Below are 24,131 nucleotides of genomic sequence, written 5' to 3'. Positions count from 1 at the left end.
GGACTTGCCCAGAAATGTTCACAGCAGCATTATTCATAATGACCAAAGAGTAGAAACAACCCAAAAGTTTGACGACGGATGAATGGATAAACACAATGTGATCTATCCACATAATGGAATAGTAGTCATCTGTATAAAGGAGTGAAGTATTGATTCACATCACAACCTGGATAAACCTCAAAATCATCACATTAAGTGGAAGGAGCTGGACATGAAAAAGGAATTCAAGGAATTCAAGTGGTAGCAAAAAAAAAAAAAAAAAAAAGGCATGTATATGGCTTGATTTATATGAAATGTCCAGAAAAGGCAAATCTATAAAGACAGAAAACAAAGGGTTGTAAATGGGTATGAGGTTTCTTTTGCAGGTGATAAAAATATTTTAAAATAAATTTGCATCATGGTGGTGCACCTGTAAATATACTAAAAATCATTGAATTGTGTGTTTTATGGTATGTGAATTACATACCTGAATTACATACCTCAATTCTATGGTGTAAATTATACCTCAATAAAGCTGTAACTTAGAGGGAAAAAGGAAGTTTATCCAGTGCCTGACATTGAAAAGAAGTCATGTGATGGTGATGTACTTGCCTTCTTTTGTAGTGACTAAGCCTGGATTAATTGTCAGCTGTCAGCGATTTGGGCAGTAGAAAACTTCCTGGTTTGCATGAAAGCAACACTGTTGCAGGAAAAAAAATGGGGCGCTAGAGGATGGTCTCATCCCAGGTCTCAGGCGAGTCCCTGGGACAGGGTGCCAAGTGAGGGACCTTGGCTTCGCTCAGGAAGGAATCCAAGAGCGAGTCAAAGTAGAGAGAAAGCAGATTTATTCAGGGAGATACACACAGCATAGATAGAGTGTGGGCCATCTCAGAAGGCAAGAGGCCCCAGGGTGAGGGGCTGTTAGTTTTTATGGGATGGGTCGTTTCATAGGCTAATTAGTGGGAAGATTATTCCAACTATTTTGGGGAAGGGGCGGAGATTTTCAGGCATTGGGTCACCACCCATACGTTGGCTTTTTATGGTTGGCCTTGGACTGGTCACGGTGCCTGTGGGTGTGTCATTTAGCTAATGCATCACAATGAATGTATGATGAGGCTCAAGGACCACTGGAAGTCGAATCTTCCACCATCTTGGGCCTAGCTGGTTCTAATCAGGTTATGTTGTGTCCTCAACAGCTCTGTCATTCTGTTAAAGGTTGTGCCCTGTCCGCGTCCCTCCTGTCTCAACACCACATTTATTTTATAGTAGCAACATAGGTGAATCAAATTCAGTCTGACACCCAGCACTGTGTGGGTTGAGGCTCACAAAGATAGGAATCTCTGGCCCTCCAGGACTCTGCCCTCTGTCCCTCTGCACTGATACTGAAACAGCAATAAACCCTAAGAAGATAAGGGCTACCCGAGAGCTAAAAAGAGCACAAAGGACAAACTCTGCCTGGGGGTGGTGGGTGATGAGTGATTTCACAGAGCTCAGAACAGCTCAGCTGGGCCCTCAAAGATAATCAGAATTCCTCCAGGCAAAGAGAAGCCTAGGGGAAAAACTGGCATAAAGGCCGAGCTGTCGGCTTGGGGCTTATAATTATACAAGGAATTCAAGGGGTAGCAAAATAAAGCACTTTAACTACATTTTCTCAATATTTTAAATCAGAGCCTCTCAGGGTCAAAATGACTGGCAAATGCCCTTAGTTGTTCATTTTACTTTTCTAGACCTGAAATAAAACAGACAGCTTCAGTCCCCAAAATGCATGCAGAGGGCACTATATACTGACCTCAGCGATCAGACAGCTGCCATTCCCGCAGACCCACCACCCTCCCCAGATTTTCTGATGGATTTAGCGTAGGTGGCAAGGATGTCTGCCCTTTGGAAAAGGAAGTGGGGGCGGGGCTCTGGCCCCAAGGACGGCTTAAAAGCTGTTAGAACTGACAATAACAAAATAAACTTTCTGCAAAACTGCAGGAGAATTTCCTTCATTTGGAGAAAATATTGCATTTTTCTAAGTAGATTTCTTTCTTTTTCTTTCTTGGCTGTGTTGCGTCTTCATGTCTTCGTGCGGGCTTTCTCTAGTTGCATCGAGCGGGGACTACTCTTTGTTGTGGTGCGCAGGCTTCTCATTGCAGTGGCTTCTCTTGCTGTGGAGCACGGGCTCTAGGCACACGGACGTCAGTAGTTGCAGCACATGGGCTCAGTAGTTGTGGCACACAGGCTTAGCTGCTCCACGGCATGTGGAATCTTCCCAGACCAGGGATCGAACCTATGTCCCCTGCATTGGCAGGCAGATTCTTAACCACTGCGCCACCAGGGAAGTCCCGAAAATATTGTATTTAAGAGAAGCAGAATGGTACTCTTTTCTCTCCCATTCATTGCTCCTTATTCAACATTCTGCGGGAACCCCACAGAACGCGATGAGGCCAGGCCCAAAGTCAAGGTCCCGGTGCCAATGATTCACTTCACATTCTCACCTTTGGGGTGCAGGAGGTGGGGGTGGGGCAGGGAGGCAGGGTTGAGGGGGACCAGCGTACCTACACATAGTTATGATGCGATGGGAGTGACTCCACGGCCGAAGGAGGAGTCAAGAGGACCGGCAGGGTGGCCGCTTCTGTGGGAGGCGAAAGGAGCAGAGAAGCTTCTCTGAGGGAGTAAGTGACATTTCAACTAGATCTGGAGAACAAACCAGGAAGAGCAGCAAAAGCAAAAAGCGTTTCAGAACAAGGGGACAGCACGGGCGAGGGCCTGGAGACCGTTCGTCTTCTAGATTGCTAGAGTGACAGAAGCTTGGCAGAGTTAAGAGGCTCTCCGCTCATTATAAGATGCTACTTCCTAATAAGAGGAAAGAGAAACCAGCCACTAGGCATGTGATGTTGCTAAGAAAAGCAACAGCCAAAGGGTAACCTCTGTGGGCCACATATCCCTTTTTTTTTTTGATCACACACAGAAGTTTTAAAGTTGTAACACTACAACGTTGAAAATCAACATCTAAGAAGTTTATCTGTTCCCCCTCTCTTTGAACATTTAATGAATTCCTACAAGGTACTGGGTACAATTTGGGTACCGTCTCATCCTTCCTGCAGTCTGACAAGGAGATATTTTGATGACGGATCAGGCTCAGAGAAGTTAGGCATCTTGCCCAAAGTTACACAGACGGTAGGTGGCAGAGCCTGGGCTGTCTGCTTTTAAATCCCACCAGCAAATTGGGAGCCACTGTCTGACACTACAGAGCAAGCAGATCTCTGTTTAAAATAATTTGTTCAAAACCCTCTACAGTTTCTTAAACCTGAAATGCATGCTAACGGGTGACCACTGATTTTAGTTCATGTGGGCCTAATTCCCGTTACTTTTTTTCTCTTCAATCTACTTTTGGCTTCCTTAGTATGAAACTAAGATAGGTCACCATAGGAAGAAATGTTATTTCTGAATATTAAGTATTAATAATATTTTCTCCAAACTAATAACATTTTAATATTAATTTGATATTTTAAAAGTCTTTGTTGAGACATAATTGACACGCAGCGCTGTATAAGTTTAAGGCGTGTGGCATAGTGACTTGACTCATACACATCACGAAATGATGACCGCAGTAAGCTTAGCGAATATCCATCACGCATGTATACGCAAAAGAAAAAGAAAAAACTCTATGATGGGTGATGACTCAGCAGGCTGGGACAGGGAGGGTGGGAGGGAGTCACGGGAGGGAGGGGATATGGGGATATATGTATAAATACAGCTGATTCACTTTGGTATACAGCAGAAACTGGTACAACAGTGTAAAGCAATTATACTCCAATAAAGAGCTTAAAAAAAAAAGAAAAAAAGAATACTTTTTCCTTGTGATGAGAACTCGGGATTTATTCTCTTAACTTTTGTATATAACATACAGCAGTGTTAATTATATTGATTATAACGTATGTTACATCCCTAGTATATATTGATCTTACAACTGGAAGTTTGTACCTTTTGACTGCCAGTTTCTCCTCTCCCCCCTCCCCCCGTAATCACAAAATCTGATCTCTTTGTCTATGAGTTTGTTTGCTTTTAAAGTATCATTGACCTACGTTTGTTCCTGTTACACAACAGGGTAATTTGCTCTTTCTGTATGTCCCAAAATAATCTCCACGGTAAGTTACCATCCGTCACCACCCAAAGATATTACAGTATTATTGACTCTATTCTCCATACTGTACATTTCACACCCGTGACTCATTTACCTGGCACCTGGACATTTGTACCTGTTAATCTCCCTCACCTACTTCTCTCTACCCCTCAACCCCCCTCTCCCCTAGCAACCACCTGCTTGTTCTCTGTATCTACGACTCTGTTTGTTTTGTTGGGGTTTTTTTTCATTTGTTTTGTTTTTTAGATGCCATATAAGTGAAATCTTCTGGTATTTTTCTTTCTCTATTTGACCTATTTCACTTAGCATACTACTCTCAAGGTCTACCCCTGTTGTCACAAATGGCAACATTTCATTCTTCTTTATGGCAGAGTTAATATTCCAGTGTGCGTGCGTGTGCGTGTGTGCATGTGTGTGTGTGTGTGCGTGCGTGCACCACATCTTCTTTATCCATTCATCTATCGATGGGCACTTAAGTCGTTTCCGTATCTTGGCTATAATAAGTAATGCAGGAATGAACATAGGGGTATATACATGGTTTTGAATTAGCATTTTTGTTTTCTTTGGATAAATACCCAGCGGTGGGATTGCTGGGTCATATGGTAGTTCTATTTTTAATTTTTTTGAGAAGAGATGCAATTTCCTTGAAAAAGAACTCAGAGGTATCCCAACTCACTGATTTCCTTTCTTATGCAGCTGACAAAAGTCAGTATTCCTAGCAGATACAAAAACAGACATCCTTCAAGCTAAGAATAAACCTTATCCCCCAAATTTACTTCCCTTACAAGTCTGCCTGTATACCCAGTGATCCCGGAAACTGTGCGCATAATGTGTTTGAGAAACTTAAATTCCCTCCGGATGCAACAAGAGCCCAGCCAAATCCCTGGGGCCACAACTATGAGTTCCCAGAACCAGCTTTATTTAGATCTGTTCTTCCTCGCTTCTCTCAAGGCTTCAGCACTTGGACCTCAGCACCACATCTGTACCTATAAAGGGACTAAAGCAACTAGCCAGCCTCCAATAATGACAGAGAGTCAGGCCAGCGTGGGCGCTCAGCAGAAACTCAACAAGCCTCCCCTCTCAAGGGCACAGGGGTACCTCCTCGGCAGAGAACACCAGCAGGGCTTGTCCACAGGCTGGTTCCTGGGGTGGGGAGAAATGAAAAGCAAGTAGAATCTGTTTTCCAAGCCCACGATCTCCAATTTTCTCCTTTTTCTCTATTCCTTCCCTTTCAGATATCTTGGCATTTCTTTTCCCTCCCATCTCCAACAAAACCTGCTCTCAGATTTTTTTGTTTTTGAGATTTTTTTCAGAATGAGAAAGAGGAAAGGCTCTTTTCTCATTCATTCATTCATTCATATGAATTTGAAATAACCTCCCACTGAATCATGTTAGAAATATTCCTTTGTAGAAAGTGAGGCAGAAACCACTGGTCAGTTTTGAAACCTTTAAATCCAAGGACCACATGGTGAGTGAAACATACCCACTGCCAAACCATGCAGCCCTGGGAGGAGCACAGGATCCATAACGCAGAAGGGAGGTAGGCGGTGGTGACCTTGTACCTCCGGCCAGTAAAAGGATCTTTTCCCTGCTTGGAAATCAGCCACAGCTGAGTCGGATGAGAAACTATCAATAAAAGGTTGCCATCTTGTTGTAGATGGGATTAAGCAATGGAAGGGGGGAGGAGAGAGTTGGGGGCGAAGTGGGGAAAAGATGGGAGAAGTGGGGAGGGCAGGAACCCTAATTTCACAACAGCTGGTGATGTCCGTTGGGCAATATCTTTCAAGGCACTCTCTTTCTGCAACACTTCTGTCCTCATGGGCCTCTTCGCCTGAGAGGGCCATGCACGAATTCTCAACTTCTGAGAGGCTTCCAGAAGACCTGCCACTGCTGAAGGGCCTTACTATGTATCAGGGGACCATGTTTTGTTTTGTGTTTTAAGCCACATGACCCTGCCACCCTGACCACACCTGACCTGAATGGTTCAGGGCCTCAAAGAAGGACAATGCGTCTACAGAGAGGTCAGCAGCGGCCCAGGAAGTGGCCTGGCATGAGAGCAGGGATGCTCCTTGTACGGTGACCACACGACCCACAGCAAGGCTCTCCGGGAATAAATATCTGAAGGAGACAGAGAGGAACTGCCATCAACAGAGCAGCCCAGAATCTGGCAGGAGACACGAGCGGGAGACATTGAATGCAGAAGCCGAGAGGCCCACAAGCAAGCAAAAGCTCTGAAGCAGAGGGAAAGCTTTCAGAATTAGAGAAAGAATCAGAGGTGAAGACGCTGACACACCAGCTTCTTGGTGTTGCGTCTCCATGCTGCTGGGACGGCGCCGCGGCTGGCTGAACATTCTCCCTAGAGCAGGGAGGATGCCTGGCTGCCTGCTCTGTCCACTCCAGTAGCCATGGGCACAGTTGATATTTGGGGTATATTGGGTTAAATAAAATACACGATTTAAATTCATTGACCCGTTAATTTTGGTGTCTTTAATGTGGCCACAAAAGATATGGCTTACACTGTATTTCTATCAGGTGGGGTTCTAGCTCACCGTGAGGCCATTTCAACCGTGAGATCTTTTTTCTTTTTTTCCCCTATTACTTCTTTGAGAATCCTAATGAGCCCCTAATCACTGCAATCAACCAGAACAATCTTAAAATGTCCAAAACAAACAATGAACAAACTCATACATCAGCAGAGAGGAACCCGCGAGACAGAAATGACCCAGATTTTCACATAGCAGGAGGAAGAGTTAAACAAGGCAGCCGCCGGAGTTTCTGGTTCCCTCACCTCCGCACGACCAAGCCCTACTCTCAGGCCTGCCTCAGGTCCTGCAGGCACTGGCTGGACCAGTGAAGGGCCACCAGCCTGGAACAAGCATCCTCCATGCAGATAATACAGAAGCAATTTTAAGGGCTCACTCTTTTAAGTTTTTTTTTTTTTTTTTAAATTTATTTATTTATTTTGGTTGTCGCGTCTTAGTTGTGGGATCTTTTAGTTGTGGCACGTGGACTCCTTAGTTGTGGCAGGAATGCATGTGGGATCTAATTCCCCGACCAGGGATCGAACCTGGGCCCCTTGCATCGGAAGCGAGGAGTCTTAGCCACTGCACCACCAGGGAAGTCCCAAGGGCTTGCTCTTTTAAGTTTTCGAAATGCATGGAGCAGTCCATTTGTTTTCTATTGTTTTGCTGATCTGTAACTGCTGATATTTACCAGAGGTGTAAAAATCTAGCTCCAATAGATTAATCATGCTGAGAACTCAACATTTCCGTTCAATAAATTGGTTAGAATCATTAGTTAGAAGCAGAGACTCCAGAGTGGAAGAGACTCTCAGGCCATCTTGTCCAACACTTGATAAAGGAGTTTCATTGACAGCGTTTCTCCAGCCTTTGCTTCTGAATATCCCTTGGGTTTGCTCACCACTGAGGATGCTACCCACTCTAATCCCAGGTCCATGGGTTCTCGTATCTCCCACCACTCACCCTGGATTCTTTTTCCAAAGCTACAGACTTGGTTCAATTTCTGTGTCCTGAGTAAACCTTTTAACTACGGGAAGGCAGTCATCCCTCTGCAACTCTTTGCAGATTGAATATCCTTTTTGTTTGTCTTGGTCCCTTCTTTAAAAAATGGGGGCAGGGGGCGAAGGGGAAGCTGGGATGACGTGAGAGAGTAGCATTGACTTACATACACTACCAAATGTAAACTAGATAGCTAGTGGGAAGCTGCTGCATAACAGTGGGAGATCAACTGGATGATGGGTGACGACTTAGAGGGCTGGGAGAGAGAAGGTGGGAAGGAGTCACGGGAGGGAGGGGATTTGGGGATATATGTATAAATACAGCTGATTCACTTTGGTGTACAGCAGGAACTGGCACAACGGTGTAAAGCAATTATACTCCAATAAAGAGCTTAAAAAAATAAAATAAAAAGCAAAGAAAAAGGTGGGGGGGGTCTGGCCTTTTAATCTTCTTGGCTTCTCTCTTTGGAATCTGCTTTGTCAATGTCTCCCCTTAAAGTCTGGTGCCCAGACCTGAACAGTCTATATCACATTTGGTCCAAGCAGCACATAAGAGAGAAGTAGGGCTTTTACCTCTCTTATTCTGGGTACTACAATTCCATATAAACAGTTTAATGGTTATGACTCCCCCACTTCACTTTCTTTTTTAAAGATTTTTTTTTTTAATGTGGACCATTTTTTAAGTCTTTTATTGAATTTGTTACAGTATTGCTTCTATTTTGTGTTTTGGTTTTTTGGCTGCCGAGGCATGTGGGATCTTAGCTCCCCTGCATTGGAAGGCGGAATCTTAACCACTGGACCACCAGGGAAGTCCCCCACTTTACTTTCTTGAGCCCTGATTTCTCTTTTGAGCAGGATCTCTACCAAAAGAGGTCATTTTATTTTTTTAATTAAAAAAATTTTAATTCAAGTATAGTTTGATATACAATGTGTTAGTTTCAAGTGTATAGCAAAGTGATTCAGATATATATGTGCGTGTGTATATATTTATTCTTTTTCAGATTCTTTTCCATTATAGATTATTACAAGATACGGAGTATAGTTCCCTGTGCTATACAGTAGGTCCTTGTCCTGATTTCTTCCATCACTACAACATTACCACTTCCTGCTTTGGGAAAACTGCAGATTTAAAAAGCATTCTAGGGACTTCCCAGGTGGTACAGTGGTGAAGACTCCCATTCCCAATGCAGAGGGCCCGGGTTCCATCCCTGCTCAGGGAACTAGATCCCACATGCATGCCGCATCTAAGAGTTTGCATGCCACAACTAAGGAGCCCATACGATGCAACACATGGGCTAAAGAGCTTGCCTGCAACAACAGAGACCTGGCACAACCAAATAAATAAATATTTTTAAAAACAATTCAAAAAAATAAAAAGCATTCTAAGTCTAGGAAGCTTTGTACACCAACATCAAAAACAAGCACCCACAATGGTTCACAGCCCTGGCTGTTCCTGAGAATTGCCTGGAGGCTGAACACATCCTGAAGTCCACATCCACCCAGGTAATCAAGAAACTTATTTTTAAAAGCTCCAGGTGACGGTAATAGGTATCCAGGGTTGAACCACTAATCTCAAGAAACCATGAGCTTGATCCTCATGTTGATTCAATTTGATTTGAGCTGTGAATCTGAATTTTTATTTCAAATTGAACTAGCAGAACGGAATCAGTTCATTGTAAACACTTTGAGATTATTCAAGTCATCTGGAACTTGGACCAAGGAAAGGTGGAGTTAATTTAGGAACTGAGACCTAATTGAAAATCACCTTAAGGGAACATCAGGCTTAGGCAACCTGGTTTATAATAGGCACATTCGCTTACTAGCTGGGTAATTTTAGCACATGGTACAACCACACTGAAGTTTCATCGTCTGTAAAATAAAGGCACTGGTCTAGGAAACTTTAAGATGCTCTAAATTTCGGATGCAATTCTAGGAAAGAATTTTGCAAATGAAAAATGCTACAGTTGTATGCTGCTCTCGTTTTGGAAGGATATGAATTTAGCTATGGGAGCTTCAACGGAGCAAAGGTATTATTTAAATATTCAAATTGCCACTCAAACGTAACATCATATTTATGCCTGATTTTAAATACTAACACGTTGAAAGGAGAACTGGGTGTGATCTTTCATTTGCCAGTCAGTGTTCCTTAATTCCTTGCCATGTCTTAAGACTGCATCACATATGTGAAGTGGGCCTATGGGCTCAGAAAGGTATGTCAGCAAAATCAAGTCAGACTCTCAGTCTCTACCTCTGCCCTGCTAATCACTATGCCTCCGTGTCCTCATCTGTAAAACGGAGATGAGTTATACCACCCACTTTGTGAGCAGAGCTGCTGTAAAGATTTTTTTTAATGAACATTTGAAACTCTAAAGATCTTTAAAAATGTGATTTATTATTATTTTACTATTTTTCAGCAGTTTATTCAGTATTGGCCACGCAATGTTTATGCATAAAAAAAGAAGTTAAGAGACATACATACCAGGGATCCTATTGAGCGTGACCCAGAAATGCTCGTCAGGACTGTAGGTGTCCTTGGACCAGGACAGAAAGTCAAGTGCCTGCTGGTCTTGGAGGACAAAGTTAGCGAATTCCCTGGTGAGGGCCACATAGGCAGTGCCAAAGTAAATGGTCATGTTGTGAGGAGGCGGAGCTTTCAATTGTGTGGTTTTAATCACGTAGGAATCTTTTTTGTTTAATAGTTCCCGGTGGACAAATTTAGTCCGTCCAATTGCATGAGCTGGAGGCAGCACCCCTGGGGTGATGTTTTTCCCTTTAAATCCCTTCAGATACTGAACTATCTCCCTGTTGGTTTTCAGGGGGAAATCCTGCCCGCAGGTGTTGATGGCGTACTTCCACGGAACCGCGGAGGCTGCAAGATCTTTGATGCAGTTCAGGTCAGCCTGGAGCCTGGAAATCCCACCATAGACCACGGACTCCATCTTGGAAGCCAGAAAAGCGTTTGGGAAGCAGCTCAGTAATTGCTTCACAGCATCTTTAAATTCGACTGTCGCTTTCTCATCCACGTGAACACAGTAGACGTTCTGAGGCATGTAAACTGCCCTGAAGAGTCTCTCAAAAGTGCCGAAGTCTTTGTGGATGGTCATCATGTAAGCCAAAGGGAAGCCAGCCTCTTCTTCAGAGAGTGCTTCTGTTATGTAGTGACTTTGAGCCATGTACTCATTACAGGTAGGTTCATGGAAGGTAGTTTTCAATGCATTCTCTGTTGGGTAAAAAACCTTCCCCTTAAAAATCTGATGACAGGCTTCTGCTAATAGCGAAGCATTGGCCAGAGATGCTCCCAGGACATTTTTATTCTCCCATAACTCGTTATTGTAAACGAACACGAAAATCAGGGCAGTGACCAGAGACACACAAAAAAGACAATGCTTCCAAGAGCCCATCATTCAAAACCAGGAAATGAGGAAAATGTCTCTGGGGATCTGATCAGAGTATGGACAGATTTAACTTACATTTTCTCCAGAATCCATAAGCATCCTCTTTGTAGATGCAGTTCTGGTGGGCTGTTCCGTGACCTTCCGTTGACCATGCTTGTTCGTTTTCTGTCTTCCTTTTCTCCGCATTTGCCGCTGCGTTGTATTGCCACCTTTCTTCCTCAAATTTCTGAAGGAACTCTTTGAGATTTGCTTTGCTCTCTCCCACCTCCCCCACCCTCCAACCTGTTTCTACACAAAAACTAGTTGCCTCGGGGAGGTTCTGACTCCAAGGTGTCCACCTTCCCCTACAGGAAAATCGCCAAGGGTTGAAGTGACTATTCCGCAAGTCATTGCTCTAAGACTTTAACCCCAGCCTCTTCTTCCGTCCAAAAGGCTGGCAACTGTGTCAGCTCCCAACTTCCTGTTAATCATTGCATTCAACTGACCGAGTTTGTTTGCTTAAACAGCACTGCCAAGTTTAAAGCTCCAGTTCTAAGCCTGTGAACACTGCCTGGAGAGATATTCTGTCAATAAATATTTAGTGCTTAAAAATTAATCCCTTAACCCTGTCTTTTTTCCACACACACACCCCTCTCTATATTGGCTGGCTATGCTATAAAGCATGGCATATGACTCACTGTTGAACACTTAATTTTCTCTGCTGCGAGGTAAGGTCCTTGAAAGGGCACATTAGCAAGCGAACCTCACCACCTAACTTACTACACTAAGATGAATAAAGGCTAATTAAAAAAAAAAAAATTCCCCAGAAAACCAACAGCCCATTATAACCCCAAATTGCTAAAGCTGAAGATAGTGAATGTCAGGTTTATTTCACCCAAGCCCAGGTAGGATGCAGGGGGACCACCTTGATGCCTGAAGAGGTAGGAGAGGGAAACTATCTCAGGTTGGGATGTTTTAGAACTCAAGGAGAGAGGGTCTTAGACTCATGTATGTAAACCATTCCACAACAGTTTCCCTGTCTGTAAAACATGAGAATAATTTTACCACCTTCACAGGTCTGTCGGGAGAACACAGTGAGAAAACATATCAAGGGGTCATGGCCTGCCCAGCAATGGATGGGGCTGAGTCAGAAGATAGCTGGGCCCCAGGCTGAGCTGCTGGAGCTTGTCTCCTGCTGGTGCTTTGAGGCAAAGATAAAGGCAAGAGCAGAGAGGAGCTGAGCTCTGCTTGAGTAAAATGATAAGACAACCACATTCTTCACTCTTGAGGTCAAGGAGACCTCCCTGACTGCACAGGTGCAGAAAGGTTCCTCAGGGGTCACAAAAAAGGAGGGGGTGGGAATTTCCTGGTGGTCCAGTGGTTAGGGCTTCTCATGCTTCCACTGCAGGGGGCACGGGTTCGATCCCTGGTTGGGGAACTAACGTCCCGCATGCCTCGAAGGGCAGCCAAAAAAACAAAAAACAAAAATGAAAAAAGGCAGGAGGTGCTATGCTAGCCCGTAATATGTCCTGACAACCTCCCAGAGACCCTTGAGCTGAAATCCACCTTGGCTAAAAGATGTTCAGGCGCAGCGGGGAGGGCCCTGAGTCAGACCCCATTGGGGCAGGAAGCAAGACAGAGGAAGATGATTGGCCCGAGAGGACCTGGAAAACGGCCCCCGGGCAAGCAATTCATGCCACCCCCAAAGTGTGACTCTCTCTCTGAGCCTGCCTGCATGTCTTTCTGCATGTGCTTTTCTTCTAATAAACGCTTTACCTTTTGTCTCTGTGCTGAATTCTTTCTTCAAAGAAGACAAGGACGGAGGTCCTGTTTCAAGCCTGCTGGCCCTCGTGGTCTAGTGGTTAGGTTTCAGCACTCTCACCGCTACGGCCAGGGGTTCAATTCCCTGTTAGATTCCCTGTCAGGGAATTAAGATCCCCCTTCAAGCCACTGTACCCCCACGGCCCCTGAGATCAGGGCTGGGAGAGAAGAATAAACAGAAGCCCCTCCCCCCCACCCTCATGTCAAGGAAGTGACACAGTTACCATCTCTCTTTTGAAATGTTCTTAGCCTTCCCTACTCCTCCCTCTGGGAATCCGCGCCAGTTGGATTATACAACTAGAAGGACTCCGATCAGTTTTGTTTTATTGGGTAGTTAGCTGCACAGGGCTGGGGGAGGGGTGAAAGCATGCTGTGCACACATGCTGGGGAGAAGCTGTCAGCAGTGGGCTCAACAGGTGGCTTGTCTGTTTCTGGCTCCCACCGCTGTCTGCACATAGTATTAGGCAATGAAATACTTGCTGATCCAGTGCTCTAATTGCATTTCCCAGTTTCCCTGATCAATTAGTGTGAGATTCTGACGTACGTGATTTATATGTTGTGATCTGTGATCTCTATTTGTATCTGTGGATGGGGGTCATTCAAAGTACCTATTTTTTCCAACACATCTTAATTGTAAAGACAACATAATATTACAGACAGTTTGTGGGCACAGTGTTTTCATGTCCTGTGCTCTCCTTTCCTTCTTATCCATAAACATACACATTCTGATTTTACCAGGAACTCAGGAGACGCAAACTTGCATCCTGTGTTTTGCACTTACTGTCAGAGCATAACAGTTTCCATTGCACTACTCAGTTTTCACTGGACATTTTCTTCACAACCATTACCTTAGAACACAAGGCTGGAGTTATTATTTGTTGTTGTTTTCTCACCATTTCCCATTAGATGGAAGCTAATGCATTAACGAGATGGCTGCCAGCTCTCTTTTACAATCTTCAGGAGCATAGGAAATGATAAGAAAGGACCTAGGGAAATTTTCCAGAACCAGGGGGTCAGACGTCACTTGTGTTTGGAATCAGATTCTACGTACAGGACGATTCAAGTGCATGCAGACTACTCTGTATACCCAAAATGAATTCAATCAACTCAAATATCTATTTACATAACTCTCTCTCATGTGCTTACCTAGAATTCTTTGGGACAAATCATGTCTTCAATACAGTAGTTGTATGAGAACAATCTTTTCTAAAATGGTGACAAAAGTGTAGTTAATTTTTATTTTATTTGTAATATCCCCCTAGGCAGCCACTCTCCACATCAAACAAAATTGACCATATGGGTGAATCCATGGAGGCATTAATGTCTAATTATGCTTTCTAAACTAGTTGAATCATTTCTATAACTTTTTCTCCTCATATATTCAGATGATTACGTCAACACTTCCTTTGTTTATTTTGGCTATCTCCTCATTCCTGGCACAGTTCCTCGCATCTCCTCCAGAGATTTCATGCATAAAAGCATCTCTAATAATCTGCCTGTTCTGCCCTGAATGTTCAACTCCCTGAGTTTAAAGTTACAGGGTAAAGAATGTTTGCAGGTCAGCACTTTGCTGCAGTGGAGTCCTTAACTGCACCTCACCTGAAATGCTTGGAGGGTCTTTTGATTTTGACAACTTGACATTTTTTACAGGAGTTAGTATCAACCTTTTCTTTTTTGCATCACCCCAGTGCTATCTGATGTTAATTCTCCCATTGGTCACGTGCGAAACACTGGTCCTCCTGACACTTTTGGGTTTCCTAAGGCCCTTTTGCAATGTACCACTCATCATTCTTCTGAATTCTGGGCACAGTGCTCTTGCTATTTGTGCAAAATAGTAGAAGGAGATGGTAATGAGTGACCAAAAAAAAAAAAAAATAGTGCTCCTTTATCTCAGCTTGAACATTAGATCAAAGTATTTTTTAAAATATTTTGTTTATTTGATTACGTTTTACTTATTTATTTGATTGCGCTGGGTATTAGTTGTGGCACGTGAACTCTTAGTTGTGGCACGCATGTTGGGTCTAGTTTCCTGACCAGGGATCGAACCCGGGCCCCCTGCACTGGGAGTGCGGAGTCTTAACCACTGTGCCACCAGGGAAGTCCCTAGATCAAAGTTAATACCCCAAATTGTAAGTTGGAGGCAGTGATCAGGTAGGACAGAATTCTGAAGAAGTGGCAACGAATACGGACTTGTGGCTTGGCCACTCCGTAAATGGTAAGGTGTACATTGATGTTCCGGAGTTCAACCTATACTTGCTTATTTCTACATAACATACACTCATAAATTCTCACTTCAGGACATAAACTAATTTTTATTCCACCAAGAAAATTGCACTTAGAGTTTAATCTCAACAACTGACTGTAGAAAGGGAGCAGAAGAAAAGGTCTCCATTTCTACAGATGTGGTTACACTGTGAGACATCCTTGTCTTATTCTTGGGGCCTTGTGGTACCCAAAGCACTTTTCGTGTGTTCATTTCATCAGACATCAGCTCTGTCCTCAAGTGAGAAACCAGAAAAACCAAATGGAAACTTTCTCAGAGTCCACGGAGGTCACAGAGAAAGAGCAGCTTGGGTTACATTGGTTTTAAGTGCACGCAACATTTTGTCTTTTTTAACTCCTCCAGCTTTTTCTCTGCCCAGGCTCTCTTCTCCCTCCCTCTTTTTTCTCTGTTTATTTATGTATTTACTATGTGAAATTCTGTACCCTGTTTAACCCTGTTTTTGTTTTTTTTCTGTTTGTTTGGTTGGTTTTGTTGTTGTTGCTGTTTTCAGTCACAGGAAGTAGCTTGAAGTAACAGGACTTTAAAAAGCTCAGGAGGGTGGTGAGAGAGAGCCTGGATTGTGTGTCAGAAGGTCTCCAATTGGGCCAAGGCCACTCTCGACAGCCAGGAACCCTTGAACCGGTCACCTGCTCTCACACCTCACAGCTTCCTCTGGGGTAAATTTGAGAAAACAACCCCTGTGCTTACTTGGGGTCTCCAACAGTGGCTTCCTCCCAGCCAGGTCACCCACATCTCTGAGTGTGAATGTTTCCAACATTGACCTCCTGGTGGAGCTGGATAGTTCCAGAAGTAATATACAGAAAGCAACCAGTTGGGGGCTGGCCAGAGACTCAGAAATTTCAGATCTTGAAGGAAAGCGATTTGGGAAGAAAAGAGTGAAGGGAGGACACCAGGAGGGTTGCAATCGTTTAACATAAAATCACTGGAAATAGACTAATAGGAAAATGCAAGCAAAGCTGGTTCTTTTCAAAATAATCGGTTAAATATCGCTGGGGCAATGCAAAGCTGAGGCAGAGAGCTGACAGATGAAGAGTGCCTCGGGATTACCTAGAGTCTGTGCCCCCAAAGCCCTTCTCCTTGAAAAGATACCTGACAACCCTCGGCTTTCAATGCTAAAGGCTAACGGGAAGAGGCTAAGCCCAGGAACTCCAGAGGTTTTCACAGTTTAACATCTCTCTGCTCAGAAAGGCCTCAGGTTTGAGTTTTGGCTGGATTTGAGAGATTGGGTGTCACGGGGAGAAAGCAGAACAAGGGTCCAATCCTAGTGCCAGCTGGGCTCTTCACCTTTCTAGACTTCTGCTCTTTCCTTCTTCCACTCTGCTTCCCACAGAGTCCTTGATTTCATTTTTTTTTTTGTGGCTGTGTTGGGTCTTTGTTGCCGCACGCAGGCTTTCTCTAGTTGCTGCGGGCAGGGGCTGCTCTTCGTTGTGGTGTGCAGGCTTCTCATTGTGGTGGCTTCTCTTGTTGCAGAGCGCAGGCGCTAGGGGCACAGACTTCAGTAGTTGAGGCACATGGGCTCAGTAGCTGCAGCTCACGAGCTTAGTTGCTCCATGGCACGTGGGATCCTCCTGGAGCAGGGCCCAAACCCGTGTCCCCTGCATTGGCAGGTGTATTCTTAACCCCTGTGCCACAAGGGAAGTCCCCTTGATTGGATTTTTTTAAATTAATTAATTAATTTTATTGGCTGTGTGGGGTCTTTTTTGCTGTGCACGGGCTTTGTTTAGTTGCAGTGAGTGGGGGCTACTCTTCATTGTGGTGCGCGGGCTCCTCATTGCCGTGGTTTCTCTTAATGTGGAGCACAGGCTCTAGGCATGTGGGCTTCAGTAGTTGCAGCACATGGGCTCAATAGTTGTGGCTCACAGGCTCCAGAGCACAGGCTCAATAGTTGTGGCGCATGGGCTTAGTTGCTCCGCGGCATGTGGGATCTTCCTGGAGCAAGGATCGAACTCGTGTCCCCTGCATTGGCAGGTGGATTCTCAACCACTGCGCCACCTAGGAAGCCCCCTTGATTTGATTTTGAAGTTATACGAACTCATGGTCACTGCTACAGCGAGTGTTCCCCCTCAGGGAGACCTTGAGCTTCTGATCACTGAGAATTATGTGCTGCAAGACCGTGGCCCCCTCCTTCTGATTGCAATTTGCTGTTCAATCAGAACACAGTGCAAACAAATGGATCCCCTACTCTTCTGGGTCCCCAGGTGCTGGATCACAGTGTTGCCATTTCTTCTCGAAGTCCACAGTCTACAAGGAACTCATTGATGCCCACTCTCTGTTTGGCCAACTGGATGGGGAAGACCTTCTTTCCAAGAGGTGGCTATCAACAGCCCAAATTGAAAAAGTAAGGAAGACAGAAAAATGGCTTTGTGTTTGGCAAAAACCTGAATTTACTTAGCCGATCTTTTCTAAGTGGATTCCAGATCTTTGATTCTGGAAGATGGATTTTCATAGAAACTACTTGCAGAACAATCTCATCACTTTTCACTTTTTTTTTTTTTTTTTGGCCGTGGGATCGTAGTTCCCCAACCAGGGATCCAGCACGTGCCCCCCTGCAGTGGAAGCGCAGAGTCTTAACCACTGGACCACCAGGGAAGCCCCCCTCATCGCTTTTCTAACTGGTCCAGGGCTTTATTATCAGTTTTGCATATTATCAAATGAAGTTCATTCTTCACAGGAATGTTGTGTGGAGTGACTAATCAAATAAAGCACATTTTAAATGCCAGACAGTGCCAAGGACTTTATTAAATCCTGAAAACATTTTCCCTTTGACTGTAGGGAACTGAGGAACATAATGCAAACCATTAATTAGAAACAAACATTGTCCTTTAATAAGAAGCTAAAAGTTGTAACTAAGATATCTATGGATACTAACGACTTAATAAAACACATGAAAATTCATGATCCCCCAGTAAGTATATCACATAATGAAACAACACACTAAGTGCTATGCTTTTAAAGACCTTTAGAAATAGAAATCTTAGATGAAATAGAAATGAAATCAAATGATTCATTCATTCATTCAACAAATATTTTTTGTGTGCTTAATTTATGCAGGCACTGTGCGAGATTCTGGAAATATGCAATATAATTGTAGCCCAAATGAGTACAGGGCTACTAGATCTTAAAATGCTATTGGGGATTAAATAGACAATGTTTCTTAATCAAATTTATAAGCTTTTGTACAGCAAAGGAAACCATAAACAACCTGAAAAGACAACCTACGAACTGGGGGAAAATATTTGCAAATGATGCGCCCAAGGGCTTAATTTCCTTTTAAAAAAAAAAAAAAAATTATTTATTTATTTGTCTGCACCAGATCTTAAGTTGCAGCATGTGGGATCTAGTTCCCTGACCAACCCGGGCCCCCTGCATTCGGAGCTCGGAGTCTTAACCACTGGACCGCCAGGGAAGTTCCAAGGACTTAATTTCCAAAACATATAAACAGCTCATACAACTCAATAACCAAAAAACCAACAACGCAATAAAAAAAGGACAGAACACCTAAATAGACATTTCTCCAGAGAAGATATACAGATGGCAAATAAGCTCATGAAAAGATGCTCAACACTGCTAATTATTAAAGAAATGCAAATCAAAACTACAATGAGGTATCACCTCACACCAGTCAGAATGGCCATCATTAAAAAGTCTACAAATAATAAATGCTGGAGGGGATGTGGAGAAAAGGGAACCCTCTTACACTATTGGTTGCAATGTAAATCGGTAGGCACTGTGGAAAACAGTATGGAGGTTCCTCAAAAAACTAAAAATAGAGTTACCATATGATCCAGCAATCCCACTCCTGGGCAGGTATCCAGAAAAGATAAAAACTCTAATTTGAAAAGATACAAGCACCCCAGTGTTCACAGCAGCACTACATACAATAGCCAAGACATGGACGCAACCTAAATGTCCATCAACAGATAAATGCATAAAGAACATGTGGTTACATATATACCATGGAACACTACTCAACCATAAAAAAGAATGAAATAATGCCACTTGCAGCAACAAGGATGGATCTAGAGATTAACATACTAAGTGAAGTAAATCAGAAAGAGAAAGACAAATATATGATATCACATCTGTGGAATCTAAAAAGTGATACAAGTGAACTTATTTACAAAACAGAAATAGACTCACAGACATAGAAAACAAACTTATGGTCACCAAGGGGAAAGGGAGGGGAGGGATAAATTATGAGTTTGAGATTAGCAGATAGAAACTACTATAGATAAAATAAACAACAAGGTCTTACTGCATAGCACAGGGAACTATATTCAATATCTTGTAATAACCTATAATGGAAAAGAATCTGAAAAAGAAAATATATAATTGAATCACTTGGCCACATACCGGAAACTAACACAACATTGTAAATCAACTATACTGCAGTTTAAAAAAAGAGGTAATGTTTTCAGAAAACCATCTTGCTCCAACCTCCTCCCTCTGGCCGTTTTCCAGCAAACTGGCCCCTTCCTATCTCTCTCTATTCCCAGGAGGATAAAGTTGCCTGGAAGCGCCATAGTGTGAATCCCCTCCTTCTCTTTAAGGGAGAGGCGGTTCATGGAGTTAACTCTGGTATTTAAAAGCAGAATAACTTGAAGTCTCAAGTTACTGCTGTCCAGGTGCTACCCAATGCCAGCTTATCCCTCCCCTACAGCGTCCTGGAGGCTTTGAACCTAACACTTTTTTTTTTCTCTAATGCTCAGTAAATTGAATGTTTAACATATTTTAAAATAAATTTATTTATTTATTGGCTGCATTGGGTCTTCGTCGCTGCCCACGGGTTTTCCCTAGTTGCAGTGAGTGGAGAGGGGAGGCTACTCTTCATTGTGGTGAGTGGGCTCCTCACTGCAGTGGCTTCTCTTGTTACAGAGCACAGGCTCTAGGCGCATGGGCTTCAGTAGTTGTGGCACAGGGGCTGCAGTAGTTGTGGCTCTGGGCTCTAGAGCCCTGGCTTAGTAGCTGTGGCGCACGGGCTTAGTAGCTCTGCTGCATGTGGGATCTTCCTGGACTAGGGATCAAACCCGTGTCCCCTGCATTGGCAGGCAGATTCTTAACCACTGCACCACCTAGGAAGTCTCTGAATCTAACACTTTTAACTCCAGAAATGTTATAAGATGTTGCTATGGGGAAATGACTGCCCTTGATATAACTGCATCTCCCACTAGGACACTCTAAAATAAGGCCCACGATAATTCTTCTCTGGTATTTTCCTGAGACTACTGTCCAATTTACCCACACAGAGGTTGCTTTGCCCAGAGAAAGAACTTTTGGATTTTCTTCACAGATTCTTTGTGCTTAAAGTTCACCTTAAACTTAGTGGGAAATGCCATAGCCCCAGATCTGGAATGACCTTTAACAGATTTGGATCTGAGTTCATTCCAAATTGTTCATTCCAAAGGCAGAAACACTGACACCTGACAAAGCTTTATGTGAACAGGTGTGACAACTTTTGACATTTTTCAGCATTGATTCCAATGGCGTTTTACATAGTGAAAAATGGCGCACACATACTCAACAACTGGGGAACTGGTAAGCAAATTCTAGTATACCCACACTATGAAAAAGAATGTAATCACCCCATATTCAAGGAGATAAGGAAAGCATTCTGATACAGTGTTAAGTGAAAGCAGTAGAATACGGATTGTGTAAACCAGTGCGATCTCTCTGCAGTAATCAGAACATGGAGAAGGAGATTAATGCAAACATATGCAGAGCAATCACTTCTCAATTTGTGTAACATTTAACTTTTGCTTTCTTTTATTTTCTTACAATGTCTACATACCAATTTTACTTTAGGCTTTTCTTTATTTCCCGGATTTTCTACAATAGGACTGTATTTTTTAATAAGAAAAAAATGTTTCTTAATATTCTCCTCATCAATAACTAGCACAGCGTTTCAGATTTCATACGAAGGGTGAGTTCTTGACTCCCGCAAGCCTAGAGTACACAGCTAACAGAGGATGGCAGGGTTTCTGTTCACCAAAGTGAGGCTGCTGTGTGGCCAGGCCTCAATGTGGTCTACAGTTCACATGGCTGACAGTCCTGAATTCTGGAAAGTTTTGATCAGTTAAAAAAAATCGGATTTGGAGAGATTGCTTTATTTCAGATCGTTCTTCTAGAGATTTTGATGACATTTTTCAGATCTCAAACTTTTCCAACTTGCCCCATTCAAATTCATGTAAAGTGAAGCCATAATGAATAACTCACATTGAAGATAGCTGAATTCCTAAGCAACATACTAGAACTGCTTACAAAAGTTTCACCTGTCCTATCAAAGATTTTGTGACCACGTAGTAAAATTTAATAAGCATTTTCTACAAGCAAACAGTATATTTATTGATATGTAAGAAGTGTAACTTATATGAATTCCATTGAAACAGACACACAAAACAGTCTACAGGGTGTCCATAAAGCTGGAAACATAGGTGAACATACATAATGCAATTAAGGACATTTTCAAAGTGTAACACACACACACACACACACACACACACACACACACACACACACACACTGCTTCCAGACTTTATATAGAATGGAAATCAAATTCCACATACCTGGAATCCTGTTAAGGGTCACCCAGAAATGTTCATCAGGAGAGTAGGTGTCCTTCGACCACCCAAGTAAATCAATGGCCCTCTGGTCTTGGAGAACAAAATTCGCAAATTCTCTTGTAAGGGCTACATAGGTGGAGCCAAAGTAAATGGTGAGATTATGGGGAGGAGGTGTTTTTCTGATCCAAGTCCACAGCATGAAGGAAAACAAATGGTATCTCTGCTCCAAGTGCATGTATTTGGTCCTTCTGATAGCATGAGGAGGAGGCAGCACCCCTGGGGTGATGTTTTTACCTTTAAATCCTTTTAGATACTGAACTATCTCCCTGTTGGTTTTCAGGGGGAAATCTTGCCCGCAGGTGTTGATGGCGTACTTCCACGGAACCTCTGAGTCTATGAGGTCTTGCAGGCAATTCAGATCAGCCTGGAGCCTGGAAACTCCTGCATAGACCACAGACTCACTCTTGGAAGCCAGAAAGGCATTTGCGAAGCAGCTCAGGAGCCTTCCCACCGCATCCTTGAAAGCGGAGGTGGCTTTCTCATCCACGTGTACACAGTAGACATTTTGAGGCGTGTAAATAGCCCTGAAGAGCCTCTCAAATGTATCAAAGTCTTTGTGGATGACCATGATGTATGCCAAAGGGAACTCAGCTTCGCCTTTGGACAGAGGTTTCATTATGTAGTGATTCTGGGTCAAGTATTGTTGGCAACTTATGTCTCTCAGCGGTGTTATTGGTACATTTCCATCCAAGATGTGTTTTCCTGTTACAATCATGTCACAGACTTCTGCAAGCACTGAAGAGTTTGAGATTTTTACCTCTGGAGGATATTTTGGCAGGACTGAATTGTTGGTATACAAGAACAAAAGAGTTACAGAAACGGCTATAAGCCCTACAACAAACTTGAATACCTTCAGCTTCATGTTTCTGACCGTCTCTTCTGTGTTTGTCACTTCATACCAATGCTGAAGTCACTCTGCAGGTCCATCCCCCGACTGTTGGGAAGTCTACTTCCACTTCTTATTTTGAGCTAGAAGAGAAATACGGCCACTCACTTAAGGGACAAGGTATCAGCCACAAGCCTGGAGTTCTTCTCTTACAATGAAGGGATTGAGTGGATCTGAGAACATGAGACAGTGCAGCCAACAGAACAAGAGCTGAGAGGCATTGGGTACCTTGGTCCAGGTCCACCTCCAGTTAAGACCTTGACAAATCTGTCACGGCTGCAGACTCAGGGTGTTCCCCTAGGGGGAAGGGGGGATAACATGTGTCTGTCTTACAGCCTTTTTACCCCAGAGCGGGACATCATCACCATCACTGATGTCTTGTTTGACCACGAGGGATAGTCTATTTCTTCACCTTGGGGGCGTCTCAGTTGTCATGGGGCAGGTCACCACCAGCACTGGCTGCTATTAATGTTGACAGCCCCCAGAATTGCTCAATAACAGTGTTTCTCTTTACCTAAAGATAAAAATCAAGAGTCACAGAAATGCAGGATTGGAAGGAATCCTGCAGATTTTTCAGATCAGCTCACTCAAGTCACAAATGGAGAACCTTGAAAATGAACTGTCACTGACGTTCTATCACACGCTTGGCTCCGTTTTCTCACCGACAACCTGGGAGGTGAGCATTGATGTGATACCCACTTTGCACAAGAGGAAATGGAAGCCCATCCGTGCACTGACCCACCTGAGAGTCAATAATGGGTTCATGGTAGCATTGGGTCTCCAACCTAAGATTGTCGAGAATATCCTATCTGGAATATTCTCTTCCCACGCCTTTTCTTATGAGTTCCTCCTGTCCATCGGCCCCTCTGTGGCACCCTTCCCTGCCCTCCCAAGTCTGGGTTAAGAGCCCTTCCACCTGTTCTACTAGGACCCGGTGTCCCTCTATTTGCTTGTCTGTTTGCCTCACCACTAGCCTGTGGAGGATGATTTCTGTCTACTGATCACTGGGTTTTTGGCCCCTCGCGGATGGTAGGCGGCCATCATTAAATCAAGTCTAGCCACTCCTCTTCCGCTATACCAGGGGTGGGCAAAAACACAGTCCCCTGCCACATGCTTTTGTACAGCCGGTGAGCTAAGAATTGTTGTACGTTGCGACTTCCCTGGTGGGCCAGTGGGTAAGACTCCACGCTCCCAATGCGGGGGGCCTGGGTTTGGTCTCTGGTCGGGAACTGGATCCCACATGCATGCCGCAACTAAGACCCGGTGCAGGCAAAATAAATTAATAAATAAAATTGTTCAGCTAGTTTAAAAAAAAAGAAGAATTTTTGAATGGCTGAAAGAAAATTTGAAGAAAAAAATATTTCATGACACATGAAATTCAAATTTCAGTGTCCATAAATACAGTGCCAGTGTGGCACAGCCATCTGTTTACAGAGTGTCTACGCCCCTTTCCCACGGCAATGGCAGAGCTGACCAGCTGTAAAAGAAACTATCTGGCCACCCAAGACTAGAATATTTACT

The 24,131-nt window shown here is 43.6% G+C and overlaps 2 protein-coding genes across 13 annotated transcripts in view; both read right to left on the bottom strand.

Moving 5' to 3' along the window:
- LOC130831390 (N-acetyllactosaminide beta-1,6-N-acetylglucosaminyl-transferase-like) overlaps positions 1 to 24,131 on the bottom strand; it is a 135,585-nt gene that overhangs the window by 78,418 nt on the left and 33,036 nt on the right. For 6 of the 12 annotated variants that reach the window (XM_057699448.1, XM_057699449.1, XM_057699461.1 and 3 more), the window contains one exon: positions 21,668 to 23,124. In XM_057699448.1, the coding sequence (XP_057555431.1) occupies positions 21,668 to 22,586 (919 nt within the window). In that variant the 5' untranslated portion in view covers positions 22,587 to 23,124. Of the gene's footprint in view, positions 1 to 20,553; positions 20,775 to 21,667; positions 23,125 to 24,131 lie in introns of those variants that run through there. The other 6 variants (XM_057699455.1, XM_057699452.1, XM_057699456.1 and 3 more) reach the window with 3 other exon arrangements.
- On the bottom strand, positions 10,088 to 11,397 carry LOC130831496 (N-acetyllactosaminide beta-1,6-N-acetylglucosaminyl-transferase-like). Its single transcript, XM_057699701.1, has one exon. The coding sequence runs from the start codon at positions 11,027 to 11,029 to the stop codon at positions 10,088 to 10,090; it is 942 nt and encodes a 313-aa protein (XP_057555684.1). The 5' UTR covers positions 11,030 to 11,397.

This window comes from Hippopotamus amphibius, chromosome 11 (genome assembly GCF_030028045.1).
Source record: "Hippopotamus amphibius kiboko isolate mHipAmp2 chromosome 11, mHipAmp2.hap2, whole genome shotgun sequence".
In the NCBI taxonomy this organism is placed as follows: domain Eukaryota; kingdom Metazoa; phylum Chordata; class Mammalia; order Artiodactyla; family Hippopotamidae; genus Hippopotamus; species Hippopotamus amphibius.
This window is presented reverse-complemented; position numbering and strand designations above follow the sequence as displayed.

Bases quoted from the DNA above. Each gene is read 5' to 3' on its own strand.
- LOC130831496 (XM_057699701.1), bottom strand. From the start codon at position 11,029: ATGATGGGCTCTTGGAAGCATTGTCTTTTTTGTGTGTCTCTGGTCACT.